Source organism: Pseudorasbora parva, chromosome 22, assembly GCF_024679245.1.
Source record: "Pseudorasbora parva isolate DD20220531a chromosome 22, ASM2467924v1, whole genome shotgun sequence".
In the NCBI taxonomy this organism is placed as follows: domain Eukaryota; kingdom Metazoa; phylum Chordata; class Actinopteri; order Cypriniformes; family Gobionidae; genus Pseudorasbora; species Pseudorasbora parva.
This window is the reverse complement of record NC_090193.1, coordinates 27,070,877-27,089,665: the sequence shown is the minus strand read 5'-3', so window position 1 is coordinate 27,089,665 and position 18,789 is coordinate 27,070,877. Positions and strand designations below refer to the sequence as shown.

The following is an 18,789-nucleotide window of genomic DNA, read 5'->3' as shown; positions in this document are numbered from 1 at the left end:
TAAGATAGAATTCTAAAGTTGAGATGTTTCTGTAATACGCCCCCTGGAGCAGTATTCACAAATCATCTTAAGGTTAAAAGTAGCTCCTAACTTGCTGATTTAGGAGGAACTCTTAAAAATAATGGGTGTGTCAGCCTTAAATTTAGGACTCCTAAAATTTTGCTCTAAGAGTATTTCTCAAAGTATGCTTAAACCAGCTCCTAAATCTGTGAAAAGTTAATGGTAGTCAAGAGGTCTCTTAAGACTCCAAATCACAGACAATGCTAAAATCATTGCTGCGGGCAATCCACCTCAGCAGTCAAACACTGTACACCATTGATGTAATATATAGCTTTGGGTGCTTTATAAATAAATAAGAAAATAATGTCATATCACGAGTTCACACATAGAAATGACTGAAAAGAGTAAAATAAGCATATTTGCTCTGCTGTATGAGGGAATCGACGACTCCGAGTTTGGAATTTAGAGCAATCCCAGAGTACTCCCCCATATGCTGGGAATAAGAACCAGCTGAGAGTGAGGAGCCAGGGGGCAGAGGGATGCAGAAAACTGTCGAGGAAAATTAAGTTGGCTTCCTCTCAAACTGATTAGATAGACTATTTAAATGTGTTCCTCCCAAACTTATAGAAAAGATTGTTGCTTGAATTCTGCAACTTCTCCAGATGCAGACATGAGCTGAACATACTTGTTTGATTAGTGACACTTGGCTTACATTTTAAAATCTTTATTTGAAAACGGTAACAGGTACCTCATTCTACAATGTTTCTATGATTAAAACCCTTTCATGCATGAATTATGAAAAACATTATCTAGATTTTTTAAAGATTATTTTTATTACTTTAATATGATGCTAAAATTGAAATCCATTTTCATTTTTATAAAATGTACGGTAGCTTTATTTAAAAGCTATTTAACCACGTATGTGGACACCATGCAACTAAGGCGTAAAATGGGACATAAAGCCACAGATGACAATATGGAACATTGTGTTTTTTTATTATGGAATGTTATGCTCTATATATATCAGCCCAGTTATTAAAAACAATAATATATAATATAATAACAATAAAAACGCATATTGTAGGAATTATAATGGTAGTTACATATATGTGGAAACCTAGAGTTGGAGTTTGTTTGCTCATACTCCTCATCACTGCTGTCTGCAATCTGACTCCACTGTTGCATGACGTCCACATATGTTGACAGTTATTGTTTGGTGCATAAAAACTACATTTTACTCTTAATTTTAGTTGATAAAATACTAACATATTCATCATACTTTACTGTACATACTAATATTTGTTTTAGCTCAATTGACCTCCTTATATAAAAGTTTTGCCTGGGGCATTTCGCTGTAATCCATCTTGCTATTTTAAAATTTATTTTATTCCAGCTGAATTTTCAGCATCATTACTCCAGTCTTCAGTGTCACATAATCCTTCAGAAATCATTCTAATATAATGATTTGCTTCTCTAGAAACAATTATTATTGTTGAAAAAAGTGGCAGGAATTTTAATTAGAAGGTTCAAAAGAACAGCGTTTATGTTAATTTAGAAATCTTTTGTAAATAAATGTATTTACCCTCACTGAAGAAAAGGTTTTTGTTTTTTTTAAGCCTGACCACCCAGTTTTGTACATGTCTGTGTGAGAAGTTCAGAATGTCTTTTTGAGGCTATACGTCAAGTGATTGTGAGAAGGTAATCAACACAATCAGCGCTTCCCACTTATCACTCCTCACAAGTTTGGAAGTCGTAATTACGATGTGATTTGCTCACAAGTGATTGGTTGGTGAAAAAGGTGTGTGTTTTGGGCAATTTCACATTTCTTTACTTTTTTAGCACTATAGCACAATAAAAAGTAGAGCAAAAGAGTCAAAGAGACAACAGGAATATTATTGATGTTTTAGGTGTGTGTGTGTGTGTGTGTGTGTGTGTGTGTGTGTGTGTGTGTGTGTGTGTGTGTGTGTGTGTGTGTGTGTGTGTGTGTGTGTGTGTGTGTGTGTGTGTGTGTGTGTGTGTGTGTGTGTGTGTGTGTGTGTGTGTGTTTATTCTCATGCTTCCACAGAAAATGGTGCAATTTAGTCATTCATTATAAGATAGTTACTATTATTCTATAGTAACTATCTTACAGTACAGTACTGGTTAATTCTGACATGACTGCAGGCTGGCTGTGTTAAAATGGCATTTCCATATGCAACATAAACATTTGTTGGAAATAAAACTGCTATTGTTCCTTATGATTCTTAGAACCATTCAGACTGGTGGTGTAAAGGCAGCTAATGTTTGTGCTTTTGAACGTGTATTAGGGGTGCACACATGTTTTTCAATCTGGTTCTCATGAAATCACTTAGAGATTCGGTTTGGTGCTCACATTGCACATAGTGTGACCCATTAATATAAATTAAAAAAATATATATATTTTTATAATGCACTGTAAAAAGATGTTTTTTTTTTAAATAAAGTTGCTCGGTTGCCTTAACGTTTTGAATTAATTGAAATTTAAAATTTGAGTTAATACAATATTTTTTTTTTAGAATCGACAACCTTCAATTTCAACATTCAAATATTTTTAAAAGATTTTGTAAGCATATTGGGTAATTGTGTGTTTTATTTGTGATGATGCAGTGAAACATGCCAAATTGTGGTTTTGCATGATTTATCACATTTTTATTAGCCTAGAAATATAGACGCACTTTAGCAGCATCTAAGTATCGTCTAGCAACTCTCAATAAACTTCTGAGCTGTAAAAAAACAAACTCTGGTCAGGCCAATCACATCGTGTATAGAGTCGGCGGGCGGGGCTTAACATAATGACTGCTGAGTTGCTTGGATGCTTCTAGTAAACACAGAAGCTGGCGAACGGCGGTCTTTCGAGTCATTTTTGACCGCGGCTCTGGAAGACTTGGACTTGAGCTTTTCTCTGAGAAAAGAGCAAAGAACAGCACTGAAGTCATTCTTAAAAAGGAAAGATGTGTTCACAGAGTTTTGCCGACCGGATACGGCGAAAGTTTAATCTATCAACTAGCTCCGCTTCACATTGCTCTGGTTGGTTGTAGCGCTATCCCATCGCGTGCAGAGGGTTTGAAAGACAACCGTTTATCCCGCCCCTCGGATTGAGCCCTGTCAATGGTGAGTTTCCAGACCAAACATCTTGATGTGGGTCTGGCTTGTCAGGCTACATTATTATGTGGTGCAAATACAATAATATTTTGAGTTTCTCTTTATTAAACCAATTTCCTTCATTGTGTCAGCTCAAATGTTTAATTTTAATGAACTCGACATTTTAAGGCAACCAGGTTACTTACTTTTTTAAAATTTTAAAAATGTTTTACAGTCTAACATTACTGTACTTTATTTAGTTTGTTTTAAATAATAACATAATAAATTAACTGTGATATTATATTTTAAAATAAAAAATTGATTAAACTAAAAATACAATTATTTTATATAGTACACTTAAAAATAAAATGCTAATATTTACATATACATATATATTTTTTCAACATTTTCAAACCTAAAATTAGCTAGCTTTTATTTTGGCGGGTTGCCGGTTTTAGCACTGCTGAGTGAAGCATGTCAGTGAATGTCATACACTTTGCGCTTTGCTCTGAAACCAGCAGATTTGTTGTGCATTTAGTTCAAATGGAAATTTTATACAGTAAACAGTATTACAGTTAGTCGGTCTAAAACGGCGATTGTGCATTAACAGCTGTCAACCATGTGGGTACACAAATGAGTGGTCTGAATGCCTTTTTTTATTTTTGGTCATGCATGCACACCACTTATGCGCACCCCTGATTATATAAGTTAAAGGAACTGTATGTAAGAAATGTATTTAAATTAATCATAATATGGCCCTGATATGTCACTAGACATCAAGAAATCATGTTAATTTCAAATACTTATATCACTAAAAATCCAGGATATTGTCATTTAAAAGTTGTTGTTGCAGCCCTCAACTGATGTTGATGTTGACATGTTGTGTTTTGGCCTGAAGCTCCACCCTCCACCTATCGACCAATCACGAGTCAGTAGTGTTTCGGCATCCGGGTTGCCAGATCTGCTCTAGTTACCACAGCTGCAGCTACAAACGTTCCTGCTGGATCCTGCAGCCTATCTGGCAACCTCGAGTCAGGGGGGAGGGGGAGAGGGGATAGTGATTGCAGTACCAGTTTTGGCCACAATCTTACATACACTTCCTTTAACTTCCTTCAGGCAAAACAAACTAAACTGATCTAAATTTTACCATCGCAGTAGGGGTGCAAAATTAAAGAGTTATGATAATCGCACCAACTTCACACACTGCCGACTTTAATCAGTTAGTTTGCGCAATTATTCCACACCATCATTATGTGGAGGGAATCTTTTTTTTCAGAGCTCTGGCTTTGCGTTGAAACACACTTTTAAATGTTTCGATAAGGGTGATGATATCCCATCTCGCTGTCATTCTCAAACTTTAATCTCGGATAATACGTTTCTTTAGAACTTTTCTTTTGCTTTGAAAACGACTAAAGTTTTAGTCTGAAAGCATACGCAGCTGAGGTTCATTTTTATCAGTTACAGGAGCAACGTGATACAACAGACTTTCCTCAGGCTCATTGACGGCTTTGATAGAAAATTCTTTTTTCTCTCAGGATATATGATAAATAAGCACACAGCTGATGTGAATCAATTTTTGATAGTCTGCTTTTTCTTAAAAAAATTCAGGCAATGGAATTTTTAAGACTCATTCTGGCCCCAGCACATCAGCATCCTTTGCTGCCAAATAGGAAACTTTCTTTCTTTACCTTTTCAATTTAAAATACAGCAATGCATGTCGTGTGTGTAGTGTTTCAGATGCTCACAAATGAGATGCCCTGCATCTTAGTGCTTTACCTTCAAGTGCTCTTTTCTAGATGTTGATCAGAATATGTCTGTAAGTGCTTGGAAGCGGCACCCAAAACACAACCTATGCTATTGAGCATACACACTGATGTCCTTGATTTTGATTCTTACTGTACAAATGCTTTTAAGTCATGTTGAATCAAAAGGATGTGGCAAATCTCTTTAAGTCGACTCACTTTCTCTCATTAATCATTACAATTCTGTTCTCTCTGTCTGGTTTGCTTTCTTATCATGAGTCCAAACACGTACAGCTCGCACGACTACTGACATTCACTCTAGCCCTCTCAACCCTCTCTCTTTCCTTCTCTCTCCTTCTTTCTGTTTTCCATCCCCAAAGACTCTTAATTTTCACGCATTATATTTGTAGTGAAATATTAAAACGTCTATTTAATTCTTTTTAGCCTCAAATAATTACAAAAGCTGAATTGGAGAGGCACTGAATGAGCTGTTAAGAATGAAACCATGATTTAACAAGAATGGAAAAAGTTACATTGTAAGGATATTCAATGCAAGGACCGCCATGGTGCACGTCATGAAGCAGTGCCATTCAGGGTAAAAGAGAATATAATATGCGTTTTCCCCAATACGTTTACCTCATTACTTTGGTTTGTCCGCAAAAGGTCAGCAGTGAAAATTCAGCAAAAAGCCCTAAATTGTAAAGGAGGTTAAAGCTCTATGGCTCGGACCGACCTTTTCCATCAATGGGAAAAGCAAATTGCATGTTGTTTTAAAGACCTCCTGGCAGGCAAGTGTGGAAGTGGGGAGCACAGCATTTAGTGGACCGGAGATGACAGAACGAGAGGGATGGTGAGAGAAGAAGAGGAGAGGGATGACATTAACATCATAACCAGCCTGAGAAAGAGCAAGACAGAGCGTGACATGCAAGCCAGTTAGATGTGCCTTCTTAGACAAGACCAGTTGGTACAGTATGTCAAACTGAAGCGAGCTTTTGTTTAAAACAAGCTAAATGATATGCCAGTTTGGAACACAAACAAGATTTGAAACCAAAAATGGAACATTTTTCTTACCCCATTGGCATTTGCTTGTTTTAAGCAAAACCCCACTTCATTTTTTTTTTCTCTCCAGAAAACAAGAAAAAATGTCTTATGTAATTTTACTTATCAAGTAAATGCATCTTGATTTAAGATTTTTATATTGGAAACGATACAAAAATACTAAACAAGAAAAGCATTTTGGCAGTGCAGTAGCACTTTTAAGATATAGAGTAATTGTAAAACAAGTAATTGTTTTGAGATTACCTTTTTATGCTGAAGCATAAAAGGCTTACATATTTTACATTAAAGGTCCCATGGCATGGATTTTTATTATTATTTTATAATGTTTCCTGAGGTGCACTTATATTGTTATGGTTTTTACATACTAACAATACTGACAAAAAAATGTCAATTTATAAATAAAATAAATTTTTTCTGTGCTGATATTAGCCCTCTGGCTTCAATGCTCTGTTTCAAGGGGCATGTCTGCTGTAAGACTTCAGTGAAAACACCCATTGTTGTGATTGGCTGACATCTTTGCATTTGAAATGAGTGGCGAAGGGGGCGTGGTTTCTCCGCGCAGCGGAGAGCTGGGGACTGACTGCTGAGAAAGTGTTATTGTACCAAGTTGTTGAGAGTGCTGTGAGCGCGAGTTAATTTTGTTTGTACCTGAGAGCGCTGAATAAACACGAGTGAACTTTGCAACGTTATTTCTCTCACAAAATGCTTTCACAACAACAAACACGACATCGACATAAATACGTTAAGAGCTTTTGTGCAGCTTAACAGCGTCATTCATTAACGGCAGTGTGGATTAGTGTGATTTATGTGTGACAGATCCGAACATTATGTGTTCTTTGATTGCTCTCTGTAGTTTAAGCATTTAAATAACAGATTTGTTTCATGCTACTAGCATAAATGACGTGAAGTTGATCGTTTTAGTCACTGGCTTGATTCACTGATGCATCAAGACGGCCAGCGGCGGGACTGACAGTATTAAACGATTTAGAAAGAAAGTCTGTGTGAACTTGAATGATTAGCTACACATCAGAAATCACTGATCCCAGATCAGGCATTAATAAACACTGTTTCTCACTGTTTGTGGCGGTGCTGTTGAATCTGTATGGTAAAGCCTGTGCTGACATCGCGACTGATAAACTGAATCCATTCTCTAATTCTCTGGGCAGGCAAAGCAGAAGAAGGGGAGGTAACCTTTCCTGGTATGACGTCATAACAGGAGAATCCTCAAAGGCAGAGAAAAACAGCCAGAACTCGGTTAACACCGAAATTACTGACCACTTTGGGACAATATTCATGCTAGGGGAACTCATATTAATGTTTAAAAATGAATGCCATGGGACCTTTACTATCTGTAATAATCAAATGAGTGTGTTCAGTGCTATTGAATACTGCGGTGGTATTAAATCAGTATTGATAACCATACAATTTACTGTTATCGACTACTGAAAATAGTGACAAACCCCTTTCTGCAGCCTGCTGACTTAACGGTTCCTTTCAAGAGGAAGTTGATTGTGTGCGTGCTTACAAAGAGTGTACGCATCCTTCTCTTATGTATAGCAGGAGTCCTTGGCATATGTGTTCTATAAGCTCCTGTGGACACGCCACATCTGCTTGACTAGTCTCTCCTACCAGAGCTGAAGGGACAGGCAGTATCCCACTACATCAGACATCACACACACACACACATACACACAAATCACAGCGAAATCTCTGTTTCCAAGGAGACACGGGTCGTGCTGAGAGGCGAGATGCTGTAGTAAATAGCGGAGACAGAGTCTTATAGAGGTGAAGTGCTACGAAAGCATCAGAGACCTGCACGGAGCTTGAGACTCACCTTCTGTCTCGCAATTAAACACAAACGTCAGTTATAAGGCTGCCGGTTTAGCTTGGTTTTAATTGTCCTAGCTGCTGTAGAGGACGTATGGCATAATAACAAGACTTCTGTTCCTGTGGGGATGTGGTGATTTGAAACAGCATTTAGAGCAATTCAACTTAGACTGCTTTGTGTCAGAGCCGGTTAGCTAGCTCTTGTGTCCTGACACAATGATCATTTCCCAACCCCATTTCACCTCACAAAATGTTATTTTGCCAGTATGTGCCTGAATTTGTCAACGTTCAATTGCATCTTGAAGGCCAAGGCCTACATCTTGTGAAGTCTTGTTTTTATTCTGCTATGACGTGAATCCTTACATTTAGTTGATTGCAAAGGCCTTGATTCAATAAACATTTTAACATTGATGACTCGATTACCTTCAATATGATTATGGGGTCACGTCACATTTACTAAGTCTTCTGGTCTACAGTAAATTCTTGCACTGACATTTATACCTCATTGCTTTTGCATTTAGCTGTAGCTAATTCATATATTACATTATGATTTGCTCCAGGAATAGAAAGAACAGATTCTGAACTGTCTGAAACGAGTTGTAGGATTGTAAGAAATATGCATAATGGTAAATGGCTTTCAGATAGGAGGGGTTTAGAGAACCCGAATCCTTTATTGAACCGTTTCAGACCCTGTGAGAAATGAAGTAATACTGAAATGTACACTGCCTGGGCAAAAAAAAGTTTCCGTTTGGGTTTAAATTTAAAAAATGGTTGGATCATTATTGTAGTGATCTTTATGTTTGGCAACAGTTCTTCCAACCCTAATTGATGGAGTGTGTAGCTTTTCATATCTTACACAACCAGAAAGACACAGCATGGCCGTTTTGAATTGCATGAGCATAAAGAATTATTTTCACACATGCATGGGCACCTCTGAGTCCAGACCTTAAATTCATTGACCGTCTTTGGGATGTGCTGAAGGAGACTTTACAGAGTGATAGACTCTTGCATTGTCAATACAAGATCTGGACCAAAAATTGATACAACTCTTGATGGAAATAACATCACAGCATTTATGCAAGAATCAGCACTCTGTAAAGTCTCCTCCAGCACATCCCAAAGACGGTCAATGAATTTAAGGTCTGGACTCTGGACATGAAATGATTATTCATGCTCCCTCAACCATTCTTTCCCAATTTGAGCCTGATGAATCTGGACACTGTCATCCTGGAATATGGCCATGATGTGTCTTCCTACATGGTTGTTTAAAAATGAAAACATTCCATCAAGTAGGGTTGGATGAACTGTTGTGAAACATATAGCATGCTAGAAACCTAAAAATCACTGCAATGATACAATCATTGACCAATCATCCAAACGCAACTTTTTTTTTTTGGCTGGGCAGTGTATGTTAAGAAAAACTGAAGAGCCGTTTGACCTTGGATCCATATAAATCTCTTGTAGCAAAGCAAAATTTGCAACCTTTAAATTAGCACTTTAATATTTCTTTATTTGTTAATAAACTTGAGAGATTGAACAAGACATTTCTAAGGAGCGAATATTTTAGTTCTTTCTACAGAGCAGATTGAGGTGTGGAATTGTTGTGGACTTATTGTATAATGTGTGTAAATGTGCTGGTTTGGAGCAGAGTGTGTGTGTTGCTTCAGTCTGCAATAGCCCTCCACTGCAAAGACATTGGGATTGTGGGAGATTTGAGCAGATTCAGGGGTCTGGAATTGTTGCCACAGCCTGGAGGGGTTTGATTTGAAAGATTGTGTCCGAGAATCATAACACTGCCAGAGAGAGGGACGGAGAGGATGGGCAGTAAAGAGATTCTGCCACAATTCACACTGAACAATGAAATCTCAGGAGGGTTTGTGTGTGGACTTCCGAGTGTGTGTGCAGACGGAGGCACAGAGCAAATTGAAATAATTGCCCGCTTACTCCTGGCGGCCTTTCTGGTGACCTTTGGAGCGGATTGATCGCAAGTCATTCTGTTATCGATTTTTAAAAAATGTATGTGTCTCTATGCATAATTGTGATCTAATTTACACTATTTCACACTATGTCATTCTCTGTATTACTTTCTAGAATAAGGGAGTTTTACACAGGTGCAGTTGCGGATCGTCCGCTAAAATAGAATTCACTGTCATATCATCCTCCTCCTCTTTTCTGTGAGGATTATGCTGACGTTCCAGATCGAACGTCTCAGTTGAAGCGCTCGTGTTACTGCTGTCAGAGGCAGACGTTTGTTCTGTTGAAGGTCGTTTTTGCATTGACCTGTACAATTTGACACCCAGCTTTCATTTAACTCCAACATTCCCCTGTCTGCACTAGTCTGCTAGTCACAGTGATTAACTGTAATGATAATGGAAGCAGTTGTGCCCTTAGATTAGCGTTATTGTAATCATCATTGCATCGTCTTGCTGTGATTGAAGCAATGCGCTACACCCTGGAAGGCTTCCTTCGACTGGGAGAATTGGCTCCAACTTTCCCCGCTGTGTGTCTCTTTGTAGACAACATCTGAAGATGTCTTCAGAGAGCGCTCAGTCAATGCCAGGCAACGTCGAGAGCACAAATTGTTTTGCCTACTCATTTTGCCCGTCACCCCAGCTGCACCCTTGCCACTTTTTAGTCAAGAACATGGAACATCATTTGTATTTCTGATGTTGTTGAAATGTTGTTCGAACTGATGATGAGCATGTTTATGGATGGCTCATCAACTTTTCAGAAATCCATATGCAGAGTAACACATGGCGTGATAGATGTGTGAAAACACTGCCCCCTACTGGTCACATGTTACATCATTTAGAGACTCATCTATCAGACAGTTCTCTACTGTTAAAAATATATAAGCAACTTCATATCATCTTGAAGCTTCATTCAGACTTACAATATTTACATTAATACATATAGCCTTGAAGTTGCATTTAAGATACTAGAAAAATAGTAAAAAATGCTCCATTATAAAAAATGGAATATTCCATTTTATAGTCAATTGTCTTTATTTTAATGTATGCCATGTCGTTTTATTAATTTATTATGGCTCATGTATTTCAATCCATGGTGTTGTTTGTTCGGACTCTTATGTGGCAGCATGCAATGCTCTCTTCCAGAGGAGGGAGACAGTGTATTAGAAGAGCCAAGCAGCTTTAGTGTTACACACATACATACACACTATTACTTCTCATCAGCACACTGATCCAGGAACAGATATTTGACACGGGCAGTACGGGGCTGTCTGAATCTCTGCCATCATCCCTTTAAAATGAGCCCTGGATCACGCAAGTTATAATTCAATTCTGCCCCCCCCCCAAACCATACCCGCTCCCCCGCCCCACCACCACCACCGACCGTGTCTCAGTTGTCTGTCCCCCGCAGCGACTTCAGTTCTCTTCTTCTCTCTTTATCTCCCTCTCTTTCTTTCCCTCTGCACATCTGGGGTTTAATGTGTGTCCATTATTCATACACACAGTCTGAGTGATCCTCTGAGCGGAGAGCAGAGCTGAAGACTGAGCGTGACTCTTAAGTGAGTCAGGGAGATGTGAGGCATGCAAATAGATCTCCCATATGTTTCACTCTCATTCCCTCTTTCAGATGATGAGGTGTCAGGTGTTTGGTGCCTTGTCGCCAACTTGTGAGCTTGTGCGCGCGCATCACTACACTGCAAACAGTCATAGAAAGCTGTTGATGTGTATATTTCAGGCCGAATTGCTCATGATGAGCTGATTTCAACTGCCAGGATTTACGTTAGTGTGTTGTAATTGTGTATGTTATTTCCTCATGAACACATTCTGGCTCTAATCTGCCACCTGAACACTTTTGCTTCAGATCCACCTCAGTTCTATTGCCTGAACACCTTTGGCTCCATTTTGACTCATTTCTGGCTTGTTTCTGGTGCATTTCAGTTTTACCTCAGTTTTGCAAAATTGAAAACGTAAATGTGGTAAATGGGAATTTGAATTGGAGCTTCCCTCAAAGGGAGGTGAACTGAAATGTGTATAAGATTGTCAGCAAGACGCATTCATGCTGTGTTCATGCCATGTCATAATTAGTCTCGTGATTTTCTGTTTGGGGCTGTTCACATCCTTGGACTGGGAATTATGCATTTATATGGGAACAATATCAACACCTTAATTAATCTGCAGCAGTCAGGTGGTACAAGTAAACTCTAAAAAATGCTGGGTTGTTTTAACCCAATGTTGGGTCAAATATGGACTAACCCAGCAATTGGGTGTTTTTAACCCAGCAATTGGGTTGTTTTAACCCTGCGGTTGGGTTAAATATTTGCTTAAGACAACCCAATCGCTGGGTTAAAACAACCCAATTGCTGGGTTAAAACAACCCAATTGCTGGGTTAGTCCATATTTGACCCAACATTGGGTTGTTTTTCCCCCAGAATTTTTTAGAGTGTAGGAACGTTCAGAAAATTCACATCTTATGAGCTGTAAAGCTCTGGGACTTGAAAGCTTTTCATCCATCCAGTCATTCTTTAAATTTCAAATTATTTTCTTCCTTTAAAATTTTAGATTCAGCAGATTCAGCAAATGGAATTCAAGAAGCAATTCTCAATTAAATTTTTACAGTTGGCGCGCAAGCCTTTCATGAACGTTGCTGCTTCAAGTTCACCTCATGAATATGTCTGCCTCAATTCTGTCTCATGAACACTCCTGCCTTCTCTGCAAATCTCTCCGATGTATCAAGCCCCTGCCTCCCTCTGGTTTTCCACCTCTCAGCAAATCAATAAATCATTTCTCTGTAATAGATGTTCAGTTGTAAGTAATCTTTTCTCCCTCAGTGTTGTATTGTTAGCGAACAGCTCAGAGCTAGCAGAGATTAGCCTGCTTCAGCTTCTCAGACAAGAGCCTCAGAAAGCTGAGGCAGAACATCGCTGAAAGAGAATCTCAACACGGTGAATAAGTCAGAGGGCAGGCATTTTTACCTTACACACACACACACACACACACACACACACACACACACACACACACACACACACACACACACACACACACACAAACACAAACACTCACATTTTCAGCCATTCTCTCCAGGGGAATGAATGAGTGCTATTTCCAGGAATCTAAGTGGGATCACAGTTGGAGCTCCTGTGTGAGGTTTTGCTCCCTGTTTACTTCACCTCAGGATGTGTGTTTGTGTTTACCATGTTTGCAGTAGAGATAAGTTGCAATGGTTGATTAGTCACCCAACAATGATGTTGACTTGTTCATCTGATATGCAGGCCCGGTTCCAGAATCACATCACTGAGGGTGCTTGTGAAATTGCTGAGGGTGCTCTAGTAAAGTGCAGATAGGCTAAGCAACGGCTCCACCATAGCAGTGTACAGTGAGAAATGTATGATTATTTACAAGTCATCACTTTTACCAATAATTAGAATTTCAACTGAAAGTTTTTTGTCTATTAATCTATTGGTCTGCCTTTACATTGCTTTAATGCGTTCACCTTGTCATCTGTGTCACCTTCCTGAGAACCAGTAAAAAAAGTTTTTGTGAATTTAGATATTTTTTTACATTTTTTACAAAGTCATTACATTACAGTTTGGAGCATAAAAACAAATAGATATTTAGGACACCAGAACCCATTTAATGAGAAAATTAAAAGACATAAATAGACAAAAACATTTTTTTTTCATTTATCAATACATTTTTAAGCTTCAAGCTTTTTTTTTATTTAAACTTTGTATAAATATGATTCTCAATGTGATGCAAGATATAACAGAATAATTTGACATAAAATTTTTACTCTGCAATATATGCAATATATGTGTAATGTCATTCCCAAATGCAATGCATCAATACACTGTATCTAATTTGAGTATGAAAAGTGCATGTTTCTAAATTTGTGTAAAATTTGTGAGTGTTTTCAAACTGATGGGTGTTTCTAAATCATGCAATGAAAATGATCCCCTAAACCCTACCCACACTGTGCCGTGGGCAAATCAGGTAGAGCAGTTGGGAACGCCCCTCTGTTTTTGGCCCCGCCCATGGATCTGGATCCTATTACTCTCCTGCAGAGACCTTTACTTGTCTAATTTGCATATTAATGTGTTTTGGAACAACATGTAATGTAAAAAGACATGTGATAGTGTTTTCATCAGAATGTCTCATATTTCATAAGAATATCCAGATTTAAAACTCTACGTTGCCAGAGAAATTCACTAAAATATCCTCTACAGAGGCCAAACCTCTATTCTGGGTCTCAGGAGGATATTTCTGTCTCGTGCAGAGTGGCATTTATATTTAGATGTCACTTCTGAAACTTTGCAGCATGCAACTGGCCGTCGTTCCTCTTTGCAGCATTCAAATAATTTTAGAGACTGTAGCCTCGAAAGTGAGCCACGATCACTAAAATGCGTAAAAATGAAGTTGTCAACAATAATTATCTTACTTAATGCGAGCCTGCATTAACTTAGCACCGAATAGCTTATAACATGCCAGCTCAGAACAGTAGCCTATTCTCTATTATTATAATTATTATTAATATACTACGCTCTATTGTAATTTTAATAATCCATTGGCTGGTGTTTTTGCATTATTAAAGCATTTATTCACTAAATGTTGATACATGTATCTAAAAGCAATCGTTAAAATCTATAAGTAAAGATAATTCATATTTTATCTTGAAATATAAATATAGACATTTTGGTCAAACGTTACAATAAGGTGTCAGTGTAGGATGTGTTGGATTGGGTTGGAGGTGGTTAGGTGAAACTGTTGGAAATCTGCTTAGGGCCCCCTTAATGCTAGGGCCGCCCTGTGTGAAGGTCCGTGGATGACATCGATTTGTTTTGTTGTAGGTATTTGTGAATGATCATTAACATTGTGTTATCATGTTAACTTAATGCACATCTTTTTGATGTTTCAGTATGTCAGTATCTCTTGACAGCCACATCAAAGTTGGTGTCCCTGATGGATGCACCTCCAGCTTTCCTTCCCCACCCCTGTCCATCATCTCCATACATGCATGAACAACACCAGTCCCAAAAGTCTCTGCCTCGTGCCTGCCACCAAGGCTCCATAATGAGTGTGTTTGCGTGGAGATGCACAGCCTCATTACTGTGCTTTTTCCTACCCCTGAAAAGATCTGATCCCACAATGTAATGCTCCTTAGGGAGCTTAAATCAGCATAACAAAGGCCCCGACCTTGTTATATCAGGGGTGGAGCTGTTTCCAAAGCCCCTCTCCGTGTTGAGTGCTATGTCAGCTTGTGGAGGTATTAAGGTGTGTGGGAGCCGGTTATGTCTCATGGAGCATGTTGGGAATGTGTTTTATCTGACAGGTATTGTTATGGTAACTGGTAATGTGCATGTGCCAGGGCGTTGTTGTTACCAGGTGACAGATACATGCAGGAGGGTCCCAGTGGGAGAGTTGTCTGTTGAGACATTCCAAAAAAAAGGGGTAAAACTAGCAATGTGTGCTCAACATGTGATACTGGAAATGTAGATCAAAAGTAAAAAATAAAATAAAAACCATTTATAAATTATCTTAAAGGCATATATATATATATATATATATATATATATATATATATATATATATATATATAGAGAGAGAGAGAGAGAGAGAGAGAGAGAGAGAGAGAGAGAGAGAGAGAGAGAGAGAGAGAGAGAGACATTAAACAATTATTTAATATGAAGATTAAGATGGCACCTAACAATTCTATTCACTAAATCAGGCCCAGCTATTTTATTTTAGAGAGCAATAATTAGAAAATTGTAAATAATAGCCAGTTATTTTAAATTAGGGACTTAGACCAACAATTTTAAATGTAAATGGGCCAATCAATTTTATATGTAGACCATCCTTTAAAAAATGTAAATCACAGCCACGATTTTATATTAGGGACTTACACCAACAATTAAAAAAGGTAAATCATGCCCAGAGATTTTTATATAAGAATTGTAGAAATTAAAATGGCTCCCAAGAATTTATATTAGGGATGTAGACCAACAATTAAAAAAATTAACTTTTTATATTAAGCCCCTTTCACACTGCGATTCCGGCAAATACAAGGATAATGCGACCCGGCATTTGTTCCCGGGCCGCTAGATTTGGTCCATTCACACTGCCAGCGAAATGCCGTAATATGTGCGCTTTCACACACAACGCTTAACGGTCCCGGGTCGAGTTGACACGTGACATCCTGATGTGACGTATAATGGCGAGCGATCTCAGCTTCAGCGCGGATAGTAAGGAGCTCCGTGGTCTCGACTTGTGTCCAGTTTGCACACATTTCTGCTTGTTTAATTTTAGTTTCTTTTGTATGCGAACACTCTCTGCGTTTAAAACACAGACTAGCTCTTCTGGCACTGCAGCGTTGTATTATTGAAAGAACAAGCTCTAGGAGTCGCACGATAACTACGTACACGTTGCAGCATTAGTTTCGGCTTTTGTTCACACAGCGCTCGTCCCAGGTCGAATACCGCAATATTACTAGGTCCCCGACCCGGGTCGAATTCGGTAATCAATGCCGGGACGTGATTGCTTTCACACAGAAGGCGACCCGGCAATGTTCCGGGAATATTGCGGGTCCGACGTGCAGTGTGAAAGGGGCTTTAGAGACATAAGCCCCTTTCACACAGCAATGCCAGTAAATTACCGCAAAATTACCAGAATGCCTTTACCACTTAATTACTGCAAAATTCCAGAATGCCTTTACTGGTAAATACACAAATATGCTGTTTACACAAGCAACGGTGTTCAGGCTTTTTACCGGTAAGAGACCATTCACAAATCAGCAGCAAAATACCGGTAAATTCTGGGATGTCAATTATCGGAAATTATCTTTAATCGCTGCGCCGTTGTCTTCATGCGAAGTGCTTTAGTTTCACTGTCTGTTCAATTTGACAACATCTTGTTGACGTCTGAGTGACAGGCAAAACGGATGATCAAACAGAACACGTTTACTCTTAAAAACACAACACTCACGTAACGGTATCCAACTGCAGAACCGCGGTGCTGGCGAATGGGAAAAAAGGCTGGGTCTCAAGTGTGACACGTTGAAAAAGCTGCGAGACGTGCCGCAACGGTCAAAGATGATCATGTAGCGCATATTTAAATAAAAAGACTATTAAAAACCTTACTGTAAACAGCGGCGAGTATATAATGTCATCTTTATGATGGACCAAAGCAGTCTTCTTACGTCAGCTTTTTTAAATATGTGAATATACTGGTAATCTTCATCCCGCGTTCACACAGAGCATGCTATCGGTAATTTACCGGTAATGTTACAACTTCCCTTACTGGTTAATTTGCCGGAACCAATTTACCGGTAGCCTAAAAAAAATATATTTTTTATTTTTTTTAAAAGGTCCCGTTGACGCATTACCGGTGATTTGCCAGTAAAGACTGTATGTGTGAAAGGGGCTTTAGACAAACAATAAAAAACAAATCAAATCATGACCAGTGATTTTACATTAGGGATGTAAACCAACAATTCAAAGAATTCAAATCAGGCGCAGCAATTTTGTATTAGAGACATAGACCAACCATTTAAACATTTTAATTGGGCACAGCAATTTTATATAGAGATGTAGACCAACAATTAAAAACTTTAAATCACTGCCAGCGATTTTAGATTAAAGACACCGACCAGTAATTAAAACATTTCTTGAATCAAGAGGCATTTCCTTCCTCCCAGCATAATTAAGTCTTCAGCTTGCCTATTCACATAATCTTTTGTTAGTTCTTAATGAATCCGTTTGTGTCATTAGGGATGCTCCACGCTCGTGCTGATTGGTCCAGCCGAACAAACAGAAACTGTTACTATAGCAACCACTGTGCCAACTGGGTCTCTGGCTCCCTGAACCACACTACAGTCCAGGATTGACGAGATCAGACATAAACAAAACAAATCAAGCGCATGATGGGTACAGAAGTGCCTATTGCATGATTCATTTCCAATAATAAAATTATCACCTTTTGATGCATCATATGAAAATGAATGTGAGTCTATAGGAAACATCACTGACGAGATGTACGTGTGTGTATGTGTGTGTGTGTATGTGTGTGTGTGTGTGTGTGTGTGTGTGTGTGTGTGTGTGTGTTTGAAATGCACATTACATCACACACTCCGTGATGTCTGCCGCCCCGCTGAGGCTAAGCTTGAATGAGTCGAGCACTCCTGCGAGTGTTTGAGAGGAAAGAGGTGTGTGTGTGAGACCGAAGCTTAGTTTGGCACGCACAAGAGACTCAAACACAACACATCTTCATGGCTTGTCATCGCTACCACTTGTAAGTACATGTTTGAATTTTGCATGTGAGTGTGTGTGTGTCTGTGTGTGTGTCATTGTGCCGGGACTCATTTGAGATAAGGAGATTACTGAGCTTTGCGTTTGTTTTGATATGTAACAACAGATTTTGTTCTCCTCAGCATTGCATTCAGTAACTTGCGATCACTTGAGCGTGATGTCAAATAAACGAAGGAGAGCGGTTTTGACAGCGCACAGATCTTGTTATTCTCCCCGTATGTGCGGGGTAAGAGCCCGTTTTAATTTCATACATGACAACTTGACTGCTGCAGTAGCTTGATGCTTCGTTTCACATTTTCAAAAGCCATCTCAGCATAGGAGGAGTCAAATCTTGGGTCACGTATTTTGATTCTCACGTAGAGAGTTAATAGACTCGTCGGCTGTTTGAGGCAGACGCGTTCAGCATGTTCTGAGAGTTTGCCGCAGGCTGTATCTCTCTAAGCCGAGGGCAGAGGGATAAGGTTGGCTCTGTATGCTTGGATATTTCTCAAGCACAGACTGGAAACAAAGTGGACAGTGTTTACGTAGCTCTGGTGATGTCACGCCGAGACTATTTTTAGAAACGGTATAAGACAGCAGTTTCAGTCCATATTGAGCGTACCGCTGTTTGTCAGGCTGAATGAACATGCCCTCTCTCTGGGATTGAAGATGCACTCTTTTTTGGATTTATATTTGGCACAAACATGTCCTTAAATATTCTGGGAATATTTTGATATTTGTAGTTTAAATTACCTCAGTGTTAATAAGGTCATTATCCTTTATTTATCCATTTCTATCTGTCTGTCTTTCTAT

The 18,789-nt window shown here is 38.8% G+C and overlaps 1 protein-coding gene across 4 annotated transcripts in view; it reads left to right on the top strand.

Annotated features, from left to right (window-relative positions):
- Positions 1 to 18,789, top strand: part of iqsec1b (IQ motif and Sec7 domain ArfGEF 1b) — a 246,199-nt gene that overhangs the window by 127,925 nt on the left and 99,485 nt on the right. Inside the window, exon 1 of one of the 4 annotated variants that reach the window (XM_067431458.1) lies at positions 17,827 to 17,980. The exons of the other annotated variants lie outside the window; for them this stretch is intronic. Coding sequence (XP_067287559.1) covers positions 17,958 to 17,980 — 23 coding nt within the window. The 5' untranslated portion in view covers positions 17,827 to 17,957. Of the gene's footprint in view, positions 1 to 17,826; positions 17,981 to 18,789 lie in introns of those variants that run through there. 4 annotated transcript variants of the gene reach the window in all.